Source organism: Panthera pardus, unplaced genomic scaffold, assembly GCF_024362965.1.
Source record: "Panthera pardus isolate Hobbes unplaced genomic scaffold, ASM2436296v1 HiC_scaffold_1, whole genome shotgun sequence".
NCBI lineage: Eukaryota > Metazoa > Chordata > Mammalia > Carnivora > Felidae > Panthera > Panthera pardus.
This window is the reverse complement of record NW_026526654.1, coordinates 20,186,433-20,203,784: the sequence shown is the minus strand read 5'-3', so window position 1 is coordinate 20,203,784 and position 17,352 is coordinate 20,186,433. Positions and strand designations below refer to the sequence as shown.

Below are 17,352 nucleotides of genomic sequence, written 5' to 3'. Positions count from 1 at the left end.
CATGCCAGACATGGTCATTGCTACTCATGGTCATCGTTTGTAGGCCTTTTCAGTTTATAGGGCCAGGAAGATATGTGTGTTAACAAGTTTATTTTTTTAACACGTTTTATGTTACATATGTGTATTACGTATGATGTATGTGTTAACAATGTTCCATTAATAGAATATATAACATTCTAATACATTTAATATGTGTATTTATTAAAAAAATTTTTTTAACGTTTATTTATTTTTGAGAGAGACAGAGACAGAATGCGAGTGGGTTAGGGGCAGAGAGAGAGGGAGACACAGAATCTGAAGCAGGCTCCAGGCTCTGAGCTGTCAGCACAGAGCCCGACGCGGGGCTTGAACTCATGAACTGTGAGATCATGACCTGAGCTGAAGTTGGATGCTCAACCGACTGAGCCATCCAGGTGCCCCTAATATGTGTATTTAGATATAATGCTATCCCCAAGCCCAAATAGGGTACATAAAATCTGAATGTATAGTATAGATGTTGCATAATATATATACTATATTATAAATATGCAACAATTTTCTTCTATATATAACATGAAATAAAAGTATATAGACTGTGCTTTATGTGAGATTAAAAATACCTCCTGTGTTTATAGTGATACTTATAATTAAAATTCAGGATTGCAGAACTTTTACTTACCCTCTTCTTTGTCATTCTTTCATATTTAGAGTTCTGACTCTCAGGGACAGGGGAGATGATGAAATTAGAAGCCTTCGTAATTACGTGTCAGTAATACACACACAGCAACCTCAGGATAGCAGTGTCAACACCGATATGATTACTGAAAACATTAAAGAAGTTTTACACATCATCTTTCTATTCTTCCCTCGCTTTAAAAGTAGTTGTACTGTATCTGTACTGTCAGAAAATACAGCTAGTATAAAGTATACTCTCTCAGGTAGCTATAGACCATTTATGTTGACCTCTTTTTAGTCATTTTGGTTTTCTGAAGCTCATTCTGTAGTAAAGGAGTGGACAAACTTTTTTGTAAAGGTCCAGGTGGCAATTATTTTTGGCCTTGCAGGCCATCCAGTGTGTTGCAAATAGTCTTATTGTGGTCATGAGAAAGGAGCCATACAACATGTAAACTAATGCTTTCAGCTTCATGTAATTTACATATATCATGATACAGTATTCTAATTTTTTTTCCATAAATGTTCCCCCCCTAAAATCCATTTTTAGAGTGTGGACTGGACAGAAACAGGTAGCAGGCCATATGTGGCTCACAGCCTGTAGTTTGCAAACCCCTATTTTACTCGATTCCTCAGAAAAAGGCCCGGAGTTGTTGCTTATCATTATGTTTACTCTGCAATACTTAGACATCAGTTTTGTTGGATTTAAAATCCTTGGCTCATACTTTTTCTTGACCACATTATTCAGTTTTCTTTTGGCATGGATTATTGTTGTCAGAGTCTGGTGATAATTTATTTAAAAAAAAATTTTTTTTTTAACATTTATTGAGAGACAGACACTGAACATGAGCAGGGAAGGGCCAGAGAGAGAGAGGGAGACACAGAATCTGAAGCAGGCTCCAGGCTCTGAACTGTCAGCACGGAGCCCGACACGGGGCTCGAACTCACAGACCACGAGATCATGACCTGAGTCAAAGCCAGACGCTCAACCGACTGAGCCACCCAGGCGCCCCAGAGTCTGGTGATAATTTAAACTTCTCTTTTATGTAAATGACATATTCTTTTTTTTCCTTGCATTTTTTCTTTTTCTTTTAAGCAGTATTGCTAGAATGTGTCATTCTGGGTTGAATTTCTCAGGTTTACTGTAGTATTTTTTTTGCTATGTATTTTCAATTTTAAGACGGTTTTCTTGAAATTTTCTTGAAAGACTCCTCTTATCCATATGTTGGATGTTCTTTATTTTGTCATTTTCTCTTACGTCTTTTAAAAATAGTTTTTTTTCTTGATGTTTAAATTTAGAATAATGTCTTTCTTTCACTTTCTATTTCTTGTAAGGCATTAGCTGTTTTCTTTATTCACTCTTGAGTTTCCTCTGGGTTCGTCTTCATTTCTAGAAAGATATTTTAATTTCTGATTGCATCTTGAGGTCAGTCACTTCATTTCTGAACATTTCTAATACTGATTTATGTTATTTAATGTGTCCTATTACTTTAACATGTCTTTCAGCTTGTTTTGAAACAGCAGGTAACAGTTTTAATCTATTATGTGTTGGTATGTTTTTCTCGTTTTTTTTTTTTTTTTCTTCATATACAGTATTCTCATCCATATTTTTTTTCCTTACAAAAACATTGTATGGGATTTTATCTTGACCTTTTTATTTCCTTAGTTTTATGTGTGAAGTTAGTTTTCTTCTATATTGCTTTTTTAAAAGAACTGCATATTTTTTTTTAAATGAGTGATACATGTCCAAGAAGTTTAAGTTTGAACAGAGATAGCAGGAAAAGGTTTATTCTGAGGACTTGAAAAGATGAATTAACCTTGTAATCTCCCTATTACTAATTTTTGTAAGTTTATTTATTTGAGAGCATGTGTGTGCCAGCAAGGGGAGGGGCAGAGAGAGAGGAGAGAAAGAATTCCAAGCTGACCCCACGCTGTCAGCACAGAGCCCAACATAGGTCTCAAACCCATAAATGGTGAGATCATGACCTGAGCCAACCTTAAGAGCCAGACGCTTAACTGACTGAACTGCCCAGGCGCTCCAATTCTTTTTGATGTTCATACTGTTATCATATTCAAGAGTTAGCCTTTCTATCTGCTACTGTATGCTTTTGACATAATCATACTATTTTTGGAAGCTTTTTCACTGGCTCACTTTTTTATCTCATGTACTAAGTTCCCTGCACCAATCCTGAACTGACCTTTTCTAACTGAAGTGTATTTTGTATTATTCCTTTCTTTTAGCAAGGAATACATTAAGGTCTGGAATCTGAGTCCATTGGGCAGTTCCGCAATTTTTTCATGGCTATGTCTCTTGTCTGACCCTGGTTTTATAATTATCGAAGTAGTAATTCTTGGTGAGCCTAATGTGTCTGCATTTAAAAGAAATCTGAATTCATAGTAAAGCAGTTTAGTAACTGTTGTATTTCTGAGAATTTATTATGCATCAGACATTTTTTACAAGTGATGATTATTTCTGTTCTTCATTTACAACATAAAGCCTATTGTAAGTTAACTCTCATTATTCCCCTAAGATGCTGTTCAAAACCAACCCTTTTTCTTATTCTTCTATCAAAATTTGACCAGAATCATAAAATCACAGAATTTAGCAAGGGGAAGGAATCTTAGAGCAGTGATTTTGGCTTTTTGGATTTTGATTTTCAGCTTTTTGGATATTCCTATATATCACTCTTAAAATGTTTTCCAATGCCATTTAAAAAACACCCACTTTTTGGGACACCTGGGAAGCTTAGTCAGTTAAGCATCTGACTTTGGCTCAGATCATGATCTCACGGCTTGTGAGTTTGAGCCCTGCATCCGTCTCTGTGCTGACAGCTCAGAGCCTGGATCCTGCTTCGGATTCTGTCTCCCTCTCTCTCTGCCCCTCTTCCACTTGTGCTCTGTCTCTATCTGTCTAAAAAATAAATAATGAACATTAAAAAATATTAAAAAAACACTTTTTTTCCATGACTGTAAGACCACTATCTGCCTTCAGGTATTATATGTATCATTCATGGTAAATTTACAAAGTCCCTAAAAAGCATATTTTCAGAAGTAAATTGTATTGCTGTGGAATGTCAAAAAGACTTACTGTGATTGAAGGAAATTGACAATTAGATGGATAACAATAAGATACAGGGTTAACAGAAGATTATCAAGAGGGTGGATAAATTCTTGCCTTACCTTCTAAATCATGCAATGACTTTGGTCAAAATCTCAGAACTTTTAAAACCTGCTCCATCACTTTGCAGTTATCATACTGTCTTACCCTAACTGCATCCTTGCTCTATTGGTCAAGGAGTTGTGGGAGTCAGGAGCCAGGATTCTGCATTCTCATTTTGCTTTAATTACATTTAAAGGCTAACCCAGGGAATACTACCAAAATGTAGATAAAAAGGAAATTGGTTCATTGGAACATCTCTTTGAGTAGTTAGTTACCCAGCTTACTACTGACTAATTTTCTTTTCTGTTGAATGGGACGAAAAGAATAGTTACTAAATACTTGATGTGAGCTTTTTTTCTTGGTAGTTTTTGCATTTTGGGGTAATTTTTCTCAAATCAGAATCCATGAGAAAAATCTAGTTGATGAGTGTTCCTAGTTGTTGGGCCCTTGTTAATCAGAACTTTTACTGTACAATCATAATATATTTTGGATGTTCTCATTTATATTATTTCTCGAACTGTCTGCGTGGGTATTCTGACTACTTGGTTATATCTATCTAGCATAGTGGTATTTTAAAACAGCATTTATAATAAAAATACCTCCATCTTAGCAAGTAAAATGAGAATATGGAAAGACAGTTGATAGTTGAAATATGATTGTTTTCTTTTGACTTAGCATTTAGTGAGTTGCAGGTTTGGGATAAAGAGAAATGAATATGGTAGTTGCTGTGGTAGTTTATTGAGCTGGAGACCAACAGCATGGAGATGTGGGCCTGCAGTCACATTCCCCTCTTATAGAGAAGCTCCACTTTTCATGTGTTCTATCTACATTTTGGGGTTCCACAAAAGATTTTTTTTTTTTTTAATTAAGAAAAGTTTGTCCTATTACAACTAAATACAAACATTTGATGGAGAGGTACTTTATGAGCATCTGTTTTGGCTGAAAAGGTTTCTTACCTAGCATTATGCCATTTGTAACTGGTAATTGTAGGTATTTGGGTTCCTGTGATGTATTTTAGGGTCCCTGTGGACCTTGCTGTCATACTATTCTCATGTTCTCTTTTTATCAGGACTTCTGGTTAACAGATAACTGATAGTTGTGATATTCAGCTTGATGTTTTACATTATTTTATTTAATCCTTCAACCAGACTTGCAAGGTGGTGGCTATTCCTATTATCACACAAAGAAAAGGAGGCTTTATTATTTTAGAATCTAAAAATTCCCTTCTGTCTTGTTTTTGGGCATGAGGGAAAGTATACATCCTGAGTTTAAAAGCATCAGCTTTTCTATGCATTTTATCTGAGTGATTTCATCTGCAACTTTCAACTTTTTCCTTCATTTAATGCCTTTGAAACTCCGTATCTCAGCCTGGACTCCTCTTAGAGCCTCTAGACCTCTCTGTCAGCTTTCTGAACACTATCTCATTGACCTCTCAGTTTAGCATGTGCAAAATTTAAGTCATCGTATGTCCTAATTATTTATCTCTTTGTACATTCCTTTTGTTGATTCCCTGTTCTCCTTCCACCTTCTGCTGTGGGTGTGTGTAATCTTCTTGGTTCATAATGACCGAGAGGCCAATCCAAGCAACACACTGCAGTAACCACTCTGGATAATACAGGGAGAATGAAGCTCCCCCAAGCCGAGTCTTTTTAGGTGCCAAGGCCAATAGATAGAATGTGAGACATAAAATACACGGTTTATTCTTTATACTGACCCAACCAAAGATCACTGGAGAATCGATAGGCACCTTACCCAGATGGCGCCCAGCATACAATCTGGTTTTCCTTTTTTTCATGTTTAATCTTCATTCTTTACCCAATAACCTCATTCTTTACTTCAGCAAGGCTCACCTTTACTTCTGTAAACCATGCTCTGTAGTGGCACTAATAACTACATCATATTTTGTTCTGTCCCTAATTAGTTCATTAGCAAAATTCACTAGCATTTTGTTCATTATAATACCACAAACACAGAGGGGGTAGATCTATTGCTGGGGAACTAAATATGAGTTATACAGAACAGTTTTTGTTGAAACTGTAACTCTACCTGGTAAATTCCCACTGTATTCTTGACTCATTTCTTATAGTCACAAAGATGTAAACATTCTCTACTTTCTTTTGTCTATTTCCCTGAGGTGTCAGTGATCTCGTTCCCTTGAATTAGCGGATATCCTGTGGTTTTCATCCATGTTGTCCCCTGTGTTTAGCTCTAAGCCTAGCACAGAGTTGGTATTTAATAAAAGTGGATTATTTGTGTTGAACTGGGCAGTGTGCTGCAGGGTTTAGAGAATACAAAGGTTTATAAGGTGTTTTAAAGGTGAACCTACTGTTTAGGTTAGGTGGCAGCATACTATATATAAAAAATAACACCACAGCCGTGGCTGTTCCAGAGAATACTGTTAACATCAAGCAGGAATTCATCTTTGTTATTTTTCTTTGACCCGACTTTGTTTTCTATATCTTTGTGTACTTTAACTATATACGACATTATATATTTTAATGGCTCAAATGCTTGCTTTTAGGTTGTTTTGGGTGGGTAAAGGATTAGTAAATATATGTATGGGTTTTTCTTTTTATAAGGTTGTGACTCTGTATCAAGCACTGTATTGTTTTTCTCATAAAATTTGACTTGTATTTCTTCACAGGCAGCAGAAGATGTCATTTTCATTGGACCTGACACACATGCCATTCAAGCCATGGGTGACAAGATTGAAAGCAAATTATTAGCTAAGAAAGCAAAGGTTAACACAATCCCTGGCTTTGATGGAGTAGTCAAGGTGAGAAACTGTTTTACTGAAATATACATGTCCTTGAGTCAAATATTTTGTCAAAAGTGTAAGATAAAATGCACTTACTGCTTTTATAGAATATATATGTGTAGGTTAAAATAAATCAGTATTGTTGACCCTGGTTTATTTTATTTTTTAAAAATGTTTTATTTTTAAGTAATCTCTACATCCACCATGGGACCCAAACTTAGAACCCCAAGATCAAGAGTCACCTTGCTCTACCAACTGAGTCATCCAGACACTGCTGGATTGTTTTAAATGGCATAAGTTCGGGGTGCCTGGGTGGCTCAGTCGGTTAAGTGTCCGACTTCGGCTCAGGTCATGATCTCGCTGTCCGTGGGTTCGAGCCCCGTGTCGGGCTCTGTGCTGACAGCTCAGAGCCTGGAGCCTGTTTCGGATTCTGTGTCTCCCTCTTTCTCTGACCCTCCCCTGTTCATGCTCTCTCTCTCTCTGTCTCAAAAATAAATAAATGTTAAAAAAAAAAAATAAATGGCATAAGTTAAAAGGAGCAAGAAGCCACTTATGCATTGTATTTCACGATCAATGTTTTTTAAACTGAAGTATTGTTGACACACAGTGTTACATTAGTTTCAGGTGTACAACATAGTGATTCCCCAACTCTATACATTATGCTGTGCTCACTACAGTGTAGTTACCACCTGTCACCATACAATGCTATTTCAGTACCATTGACTATATTCCCTGTGCTGTACCTTTTATCTCTGTGACTTATTCTACATGTGGAGACCTGTACTTCCCATACCCCTTCAACCACTTACCCATATCTTAACCCCTTTCTCTTTTGGCCACTATCAGTTTATTCTTTGTGTTTATGGGTATGAATTTATTTTTTGTTTTTTTTCAGATTCCACATATAAATGAAATCATATGGTATATCTTTTTCTCTGATTTATTTCACTTAGCATCATAGGTCTATCCATGTTGTTGCAAATGGCAGGATCTAATTTTTTTTTTTTAAAGCTGAGTAATACTCCAGTATGTGTATATGTGTGTGTATGTGCACGCACGTCACCTCTTCTTTATCCATTTGCCTGTCTACGGACACTTGGGCTGCTTCTATATCTTGGCTATTGTAAATAATGCTACAGTAAACATATATCTTTTTGAATTCATGATTTTGTTTTGTTTGGGTAAATACCCAGTAGTGGAATCACTGTATCATAGGATATTTCACTTCTTTAAATTTTTATTTATTTATTTTGAGAGAGAGAGTGAGCATGAGCAAGGGTGGGGCAGAGGGAGAGAGGGAGGGAGAGAGATTCCCAAGTAGGCTCTGCATTGTCAGTGGGGCTCGAACTCATGAACTGTGAGATCATGACCTGAGCTGAAATCAACAGGTGGACACTTAACTGACTGAGCCACCCAGGCACCCCTCCATTTTTAATATTTTAAGGAACTTCCATATTGTTTTGTAGTGACTACACCAATTTACATTCCCACCAACAGCGCATGAGGGTTCTTTTTCCTTGATGTCTTCTCCAACACCTGTTATTGCTTTTTGAAACTTTTTTTTTAAGTTTACTTATTTATTTTGAGAGAGAGTGCACGTGTGTGCATGAGCTGGGGAGGGGTAGAGAGAGAGTGGGAGAGAGAATCCCAAGCAGGCTCTGTGCTGTCAGCATAGAGCTCAACTTAGGGCTTGCACTCACAAACTAGAAGAGCATGACCTGAGCTGAAATCAAGAATCAGATGCTTTACCGACTGAGCCACTATTTTCTTGTCTTTTTGAGTCTAGCTGTGCTGACAGGTGTGAGGTGATATCTTATTGTGGTTTTGATTTGCATTTCCCTGATCATTAGTGATGTTGACCATCTTTTCATGTGTCTGTTGGCCATCTGTATTTTTTTTTTTTTTTGCTTTTTTTGAAAAGTGCCTATTCAGGTCTTCTGCCCATTTTTAATCAGATTATTTGATTTTTGGTGTTGAGTTGTATAAGTTCTTTATATATTTTGGATATTAACCCCTTATTGGATATGTCATTTGCAGATATCTTCTCCCGTTTAGTCATGAGCAGTATTGGCTTATAATTTAATAGGAAAAATCTTGGTGATTTAAAAATGTTTTCTTAGATCTCTGGATTTCATTTAATGATGATATGTGTTTAATGTTTGAAGGATTATGATGTTCTCTGTGTATCTTTATGTTGAGTTTCTGTCCATATGCATAACACATAAATTATAAATGTGTTTCTGGTAGAAAGTGATACAGCTGTGGATGATCATAGATCCTAAACATAATTCCTCAGTAAGCAGCTTCAGCAGCTGAAGGTTTCTAAGAAATGCAGAAATTGAAGTGAGTGGGTTTGTGTGTGTGTGTATGCATGTGTTTCCCGGGGAAAAGTTACTCTCTGTATATATATAGTTTGTTTTTTTTTTTCCTCCCTGATTAGAAGAGTGTCCCTATGTAGGCTTTAATCTGTGATTTGAGTTAATCTATAAAAACTTAAAATTTCAGTGTTAACTATGGTTAGTTTTTGGGCTGGACAATTCTTTATTGTGCAGGAACCTTTCATGTGTTACAGGACAGTTAACAAGCTTGGCCCTTATTAATATCTTCCACTTCTTGCCCATGTTTACCTTAATCTGTATTCATCCTTTGTTTGTTTGTTTGTTTTGTTTTTTTGTTATAAGGAAGAGGTATTGTTATCCTCAGTAGAGCCAGTTCTTCCTGTCAGGCTCTAGATGTATCCCTTATAGACTTCATGGGCTATAGTTTTTACTGATTATCTTTTCCCTCTTCCATATCTTAAAACTTGTCTTTCAGCAACTTCCTATTGCCCTTGCTGTTAAAAATCCTCAGTCAACAAATGTACTGATCCCAGGCTAACCGGGAAGCAGGTGGTGATAAACACAATACCCATGATCCCTCACCACTGCTTCCAGTTTAGTGGAAAGAAATGTGTTCCTCTGCCTCCTGGAGCACAGTAACCCCCTGCCCCTTCACAGCTGTCACCTTAGTTATCTCTACCCTTTCACAGCCACACATCTTAGAAGAATTGTCCTCACTTGCTTTCATTTCTACACTTTTCACTCAGTCTTTAATCTGCCATAGTTTGGCTTCTTTCCTCATTCCCACTGAACTTTCTCTTGCCAAGGCTACCAGCAACCTCTCCTTTTCACTAAATTCAGTTTATAATTTGTAATCCTGATCTTCTCTCTATCTTTTTGAAGCATTTGAGTCTCTTGATCATTTTCTCCTTCTCAAAATATTCCCTTTTGACACACTACTCATTCTGGTTTTGTTTTTGTATTTTTTAGCGTATTTTGAATGCTTATTCTTAGTTTTCATGCTGATTGTTCTTCCTATGTTTGTTCTGTAAATGTTGGTTTTATTTTGGGTTCTGAGAAGGAAATTTTTTATTACTGTACACACTTGCCCTGGGGCAGTCTTCCATCTGGAACCTGTCTGTATCTGTGCTAGCTCTCTCTGGAACTTCAGAACTACATTTGCAGGTGCTTCTGAAACAGTTCTGCTCGATGCCTCTGAGGTACCTTGATAGTAACAGGTTGAAAGCTCAGCTCAGAATTTTCTCTCTAACCAGTGATTGGCAAGCTATGGCTCTGGCACACCTGATTATAAATAAAGTGTTATTGGAACACAGCCGTGCTCATTCCTTTACATATTGCCAATGGCTGCTTTTTCACTATAATGACTGAGTTCAGTAATTGTGACAGACTATGTCACCCACCAAATCTGAAATATTTACTGCCTAGCCCATTCTGAAAATGTTTGCAGACTCTTGCTGTAAACTTCTTAACCTGATTCTTTTATGCCTGGGAAAGTGGTGGTAGTTTCCACATCTTTCCTCAAGCTAGACATGTAGAGTCATTCTTGATAAATACAACTACAGAGAATTCATCTATCGATCTTTCTGATCCATTTACTTCTTTCTTTGCTCATGCTAACCCCAAGTTCCAGTTACCATCATCTAATCTGGATTACTTTGTCAACATTCTAATTCGTCTCTTTGTAGCCAGTCTTGGTCCCATCTAATAAATTTTCAACACTGGGGGCTTGAGAGACCTTGCAGAAATCCAAATTCAGCTATATGTTGAAAACTTGTGACTGTGTTTAAAAACTTGTGAATGGCTACTCATTTAAATCCTTTTAATAGCTGGCCTTGGTTTCTCTCTTCAGACTGATAGCGTGCCAGTTCACCCTTTACATTGTGTAGACTAGCCATGTAAGACACCTTTCTGGTTCTTGAAACTTCTCTGCTAAATTCTGTCGTGTGTGTTGATTCTGCTTCTGTCTTCATTCTTGATGGTCTCCACATTGTTTAGGTGTTGGCTTACACATACATTCCTCACAAAGACATCCCTTGACTGTCTAGATTAGATTAAGGCCCCTGCTATCTTTTCTTAGTACCCCACACTTCTCCCATCACATTTTATTTTATTTACTTCAAAACATTCATGTATTTATTGATTTTGTGAGAGAGCACACACGTATGTGTGCATGAGTAGGGGAAGGGAGGAGAGAGAGATAGAGAAGGAGGGAGAGAATCCCAAGCAGGCTCTACATTGTCAGTGGAATGCGGGGTTTGATGTCATGAACTCTGAGATCGTGACCTGAGCTGAAACCAAGAGTCGGATGCTTAACTGGCTGAGTCACCCAGGTGCCCCTGCCCGTCACATTTTAAATCATGCATTCATTCATCTACTAAGTATTTAAGTGCACGCTGTTTGTCTAGCATTATTTGAAGTGCTATGGATATTGTCATGAACAACAGCAATAAAAAACTTCTGCCCTCATGGAGGTTATACTATAGAAGAAGTAGACAGACAATAAACAAATAATAAACAGTACATGCTATGGTGAAACATAAGACAGGGAATGAGAAGAGGAAATGCTGGGGAGTGGGTGAATCTATTGACAATTTTAAATCGCTTCAGCAAGCCATCTAAAGAGGTGACAGGGCAAGTCATGTGGCTAGCAGCAGGAAGAGCAGAGCATACTAGGCAGAAAGAAGAAAAAACATATAGGTATTGAGGTTGAAAGGTACTTGATGTTGAACAAACAGCAAGGAGTCATGTGGCTTCTGTGATCAAGGGAGAGAGAAGTCAGAGACGAGGTAATTGAAGTAAGGTATAGTGGGGAGTGCAGATTTTATGGGCCTTTTTGCCCATTTTAATGATGGGCTAAATGCCTACAGCCCGCACTGGATTGTAAACTCTTTGCTGAAAGGGATTGTATTCTTTTTATTACTGCATCACTTATAAGTGGTACCTGGTACACAGTCGGTGCTCACTAAATACTTGTTGGATGAATACTTTTCTAAGAGATAGATTTTTACACGTATAACCACTGTATACACTTTATTTGTCCTTTAGTACATATTTATTAGACACACCATAAAGGAAAATGTAATGAAAAACCAAGAGAAAAAGTAAAATAGACAATAGATATAGATCCACGTATGCTGCAGATACTGGAATTAGGGATAAGAACTATAAAATAAATGTGATTGGTATGTTAAAAAAATTTGAAGAAAATGTGGAGAAAAATAGATTAACATGTAAAGATTTTCACCAGGGAATTTGAATCTCTAATAGAATTAAATGGAAATTACATAACTACAAATATATGGAAATAAGGACTTTAGATAGGTTTAATAATAAACTAAGAATATAGGACCCATGTGTAGCATATATCTGTATTTCATTCCTTTTTATGGCTGAATAATATTTCATAGTAGGACTAAATCACTTAAAAAAAAACCTATTCATTAATTGATGGATGTCTGAGTTGTTTCCATCTTTTGGTGACTGTGAATAGTATTAGTACAAACATTTGTATGCAAATATTTATTTGAATATCTGTTTTGAGTTCTTTGAGGTATTCACCCAGAAGTGGAATTGCAGGATCATACGGTAATTCCATGTTTACCTTTTTGAGGAACTGCAGGGCATCCAAGCCTTTGTGTAACCCTTTCCTCTTCCATTTGGGTAAAACCTGTGATTTGCTTCTCTGTTAGAATATGGCAAAGGGTGGGGCGCCTGGGTGGCGCAGTCGGTTAAGCGTCCGACTTCAGCCAGGTCACGATCTCGCGGTCCGTGAGTTCGAGCCCCGCGTCAGGCTCTGGGCTGATGGCTCGGAGCCTGGAGCCTGTTTCCGATTCTGTGTCTCCCTCTCTCTCTGCCCCTCCCCCGTTCATGCTCTGTCTCTCTCTGTCCCAAAAATAAATAAAAAACGTTGAAAAAAAAAATTTAAAAGAATATGGCAAAGGGTGATAGTATGTCACTCGCTGAATTAGGTTATGTTATAGGGCAAAAGGGATGGGATATCACCGCATTCAGTTGCATTATGGGGCAAAGTAGTTGGGTATTACTGCTGTGATTATGTTCCCATCTTAGTGGACTAGCGAACAGATTGTAGTTTTTGGCTTGAAGAAGTAAGCTGCCATATTGAGGACGTGCATGTGGCAGTAAACTATGGGCAACTTCTAAGGATCTGAGTGAGGGCGATCTCTATCTGAAAGCCAACAAAAAGGTGGGGTGCTGAGTCATACAGCCACAAGGAAATAAATTCTGCCAACCCCCTGAATGAGTTTGGATTTGTCCCCAGTTGAACCTCTAAATGAAAATATAATATAGCCACACCTTGACTGCAGACTTAAAAAACTCTGAGCAGAGTATTGACAAGTGTTTTCTTTACTAGGCTGTCTTGAGTAGGGTTTTAGTTTTTCTTTAGTCCTTCTTTACATTCTTGTTTGAGTGACTTGTGCAAGTTCAGGTAGTGGTTTAGGTGGCTTATTACGCACTGTGATCTATTTAGACCCAATACTTCTATTGGTATAATTGCAGTTTGTTTTCTAACAAGAAATCTGGCCTTCTTGAAATCTTCAATTTGGACTTAATGAGAGTCCAAACTAATTCTGTCTTGAGGGTGAGTAGCAGAGTCCTTAGGAGTTGACATATGTGGTCATTAGGAGAGCATATGATCTGGAAATTCTGCTTGTATTGTATATGCTTTCTTATGAAATTAGTGAATGTAGTGTCTTGTAGGGAGAAGGAATGTTCCTTGAACCAAGGTCCCACGGTGACCGCTATGGGTTGGGACATGGTAAATTGAAGGTTATTAGAGATACTCATGATCTGAGTACTTTGTTGACTCTGAGAACGAGCTTGTGTAACAGTGGCTGGGCTTAAAGTTATGGTGTATTACTTGTATCACTAATAACTAGTTAGTGAAATTTCTCGTAAGTTGAGGGGTAAAATGGGAAATAGGTACTTAATTTGCTGTTCAACATTGTCTATTATATATTTTTTTTCTTCATTTTCTTGGCTAATATAGAACAATGGTTTATTCATTGTCACTTCTGTTTACAATACTGCAGGTGTCTTTATCAAAAGATTGCTTTAATTTCTGGAGTGGGAACATCTAGTTTTATCTGTAAGTCCATCAGTTTATTCTGGGTCTTATTCTGCTTTTGTTTTCAGGCTCTTTCAAAATGTATAGTATGTCATTAAAGATCAGACTATATGACTGTATACATCCAGTTTTTGCTTGTTTATAAAATTTTCAGTTTCTGGCTTAAGGCTACTCACAACAAATGAGGAGGGAAATGGATGACAACTGCTTCAGGGTCTACTCCTGAATGCTATCTAAAGGTACTGAAGAGTTCTCTCTGAAGAGCCCAATAAACGTATCCTTTCTTTGCTAGCACAACTGGATTAGAGTCCAACCTGTTTCCATAGGAAAGATTTCGGTAGTGGCTTCCCAAGCACCTTTCCCATCATTTCCAGTTCGAAACTCCAGTATCGAAACCTCTCTGGTTTCCTGTGCAATTAGGAGTCTGAAGTCACTCTCAGGTCTTTCCATTTTTCCCTTTCCTCTAATAGTTTATAATCTGAGGTTCTTAGAAGCAATATGAACCAACTGATACAAATATGAGGGCCCTAGATTATTTATACATTCCTCAATTTCTTTGTAAATATCTGTCTAATCTGTGTAAACTTTGGAAAGTCTTTAATACTAATTAGTTCAGGAGAGACCAAAGTTTTAATGTAGCCCTCAAGGCTGGCCCTGTTCTGATAGTAGCTTAATTTTATTTATAAATTTTTTAATGTTTTTTATTTTTGAAAAGGGGAGAGGCAGAGAGAGTATGGAGAGAGAGGATCTGAAGCAGGCTCTGTGTTGACAGCAGGGAGCCTGATGTGGGGCTCAAACTCATGAATTGTGAGATCATGCCCTGAGCCAAATTCAGACACTCAATCGACTGAGCCATCCAGGCACCCCGACAGTATCTTAATTTTAAAAGGTAATGTTGCTTTGAGGGTTTCTGGCCAACTAGAAGAATAAGGGAGCAGGTCAGTGGAAGAAAGAGCAGGGCAGGGGCAAATGGAGGAAAACAGGACGGAGGAAAAGGAATAGCAGGATGAAGACCAGGAGGTTTGAGAGAGATGTAAGTTTTTCACATTTTTCACTTGACTTTTCCTGTGCTTTTCCTCTTCCCTGTGAGCTTTGTCTTCCTTGTGAATTTGTAAGGAAACAAATGTGGAATCTGAATTCCTTTTGGAGGTTTCCTCATTGTATTAAAAAAAATAGCAGAACACTAGGTGTTTGAGATTTTGAGTCTTCCCCTCACCTCACAGGTGACTCTCAAACCATATCAAAAGGTTACAAAAGAGGGGTGCCTGTGTGGCTTAGTTTGTTAAGTGCCTGACTCTTGATTTTGGCTCAGGTCATGCTCTCATGGTTTGTGGGTTCGAGCCCTGTGTTGGGCTCTGTGCTGACAGCATGGAGCCTGCTTGGGATTCTGTCTGCTGTTTCCCTCTGCATGCACTCTCTCTCAAAAATAAATAAATTAAACTTAAGGGTTACAAAATAGTCTACTATAATTCTGAATTATCCTAGGTGAGAGTATGCTATTTAGAAGGATAAGAACGTAAATATAACTTCTGAATTTCGTACCTTTAAGGAGAAGTCTGCCTCACAGCATAGACTTGGCCTGTGATGAACCCATGTGAACCTCATAATAGCATATCTTGAGCTCCCAACCTAATGGTTGGCTATCTCTGATTGTAGACCTGATAATATGCAGTGCTGTGGTGGTTTAAGATTTGAAGGGGAGATCTCTCCCATGGACAAAACAAGGTAGAGAAGATTGTCAAGGTTTTATTATAGGTTTCAAAGCAAATTTTATCCTATTTAGATACCAATGTGATGAAACCATCTGAATATATTGGCTTCTGGAGCTAGTACAATGATGAATTTATAGGTCCTATACTTGTCTTCTTCCATATGAACTCTTTCTATGGACTTAGAACAAGATATGCTGAGGATATTTTATTACTAATAAGGAAGGTTTTGTTAATAAAAAGGAGGGCTTCTTCCAATAATAAACATTTCAAATCTAATCATGATATCAACAGATTCCTGGTTTCTGAGGTTCCTGAAAAGGAAATTGGGACTCTCCCCAAAGTGAGATTTTTCTCACCATTGTTTTTGGGGACACCCCCTGGGTGGGGGGCTCAGCAGGCATCCGAAGATCATTACAGTTTTGGAATCTAGGGTCTTGAACAGAACTTAGTGGAACTTCTAAGATTGCCTCAAAGTGATGGTATCTTTAACTGTAGTAGGTAATAAAGTTGGTTTTGCTTGTGCATCCTAGTCTTTTCAGAGAGGCTGCATTTGACAACCTGCATTTGAATTTGCAACCTCTGTTAATTTGGAAAATAGGGAAAAGTAGCAAGTAGAAGAAAAAAAACCCCATTTATCTTTTCAGTTTTGTCTTCTTGTATGCTTTAGGTGATTTTTAAGATCCAATCATACTCTTAAATAATGTCAGATTCTTCCTACTGTGTTAACTTTATGGTACACAGTTCTTGGCACCTATGGTCTGAATTAGTTAAGCCACAAATGAACCTGCAGGTTATAGTTTTCTGATAAGCATTTGAAAATAATTTTGGCTGATAAATTTTTATGCTGGTATTATTTCTAGTTTGCTTTTAATTATTTGATATGAGAAGCTGTACTTATTTTTTAAGTTTGGTTATTAATTTAGATTTCTTGTGTAGTGACTCTATTCATTTGGAACTACACTACTTTTCACATTTTATAGTTTAGACTTGTTGGGTAAAAGATTACTTTTAAGGGTATCTATGCAGATGGAGGTTCGCTTATACAAATAAACAGTGTAAATTTTTGGAGTATCTTGTGGTTTTAGCAATTGCATTAGCAGTACTTTACCATTGAAAGAATGTATGTGTTAATTATAGATAATTGTGTTTTTTAAAATCCATATGTTTTTCTTTTCTTTTTTTTCTTTTCTTTGTTTTTTCTGTCTCTCTTTTTTTTACTTAGCTTCTGGTATCTTTAAAGATAAATTTCTTTTTTTCCTTGGCAATTGTATTATATTCTACTTTTTTCCCCCAAGTAATTTTCACATCTAACTTGAGTAAATTAATGTGATTTCAATTCATTATATTTCTTTTTAAAACTTTTGTTCCTTTCCCATTTGAATGTTTATACTGTTGTATGGAGGGTATAGAGGGATGGTTTACTACATTCTTTTAAAATCTTAACACAATTTTTTAAAAAAATGTTTATTTTTTTATTTTTGAGAAAGAGAATATGTATGCACATGGGGGTAGGGCGGGGGGGTGGGGCAGAGGAACCAAAGTGGCCTTTAACAAGTTCTGTTCTATTCAACATCTTATTAACTTGACCTCAGGAACTTGAGAGCAGTGAAAAGTGTGTATTTCAAGCTAGAGAAGACAGGGTTTGG

At 37.2% G+C, this 17,352-nt stretch overlaps 1 protein-coding gene across 6 annotated transcripts in view; it reads left to right on the top strand.

The window, feature by feature from the left end:
- Positions 1–17,352, top strand: part of PCCA (propionyl-CoA carboxylase subunit alpha) — a 413,570-nt gene that overhangs the window by 107,722 nt on the left and 288,496 nt on the right. For all 6 annotated transcript variants that reach the window (XM_053890918.1, XM_019443967.2, XM_019443966.2 and 3 more), the window contains one exon: positions 6,456–6,587. In XM_053890918.1, coding sequence (XP_053746893.1) covers positions 6,456–6,587 — 132 coding nt within the window. The remainder of the gene's footprint in view (positions 1–6,455; positions 6,588–17,352) is intronic.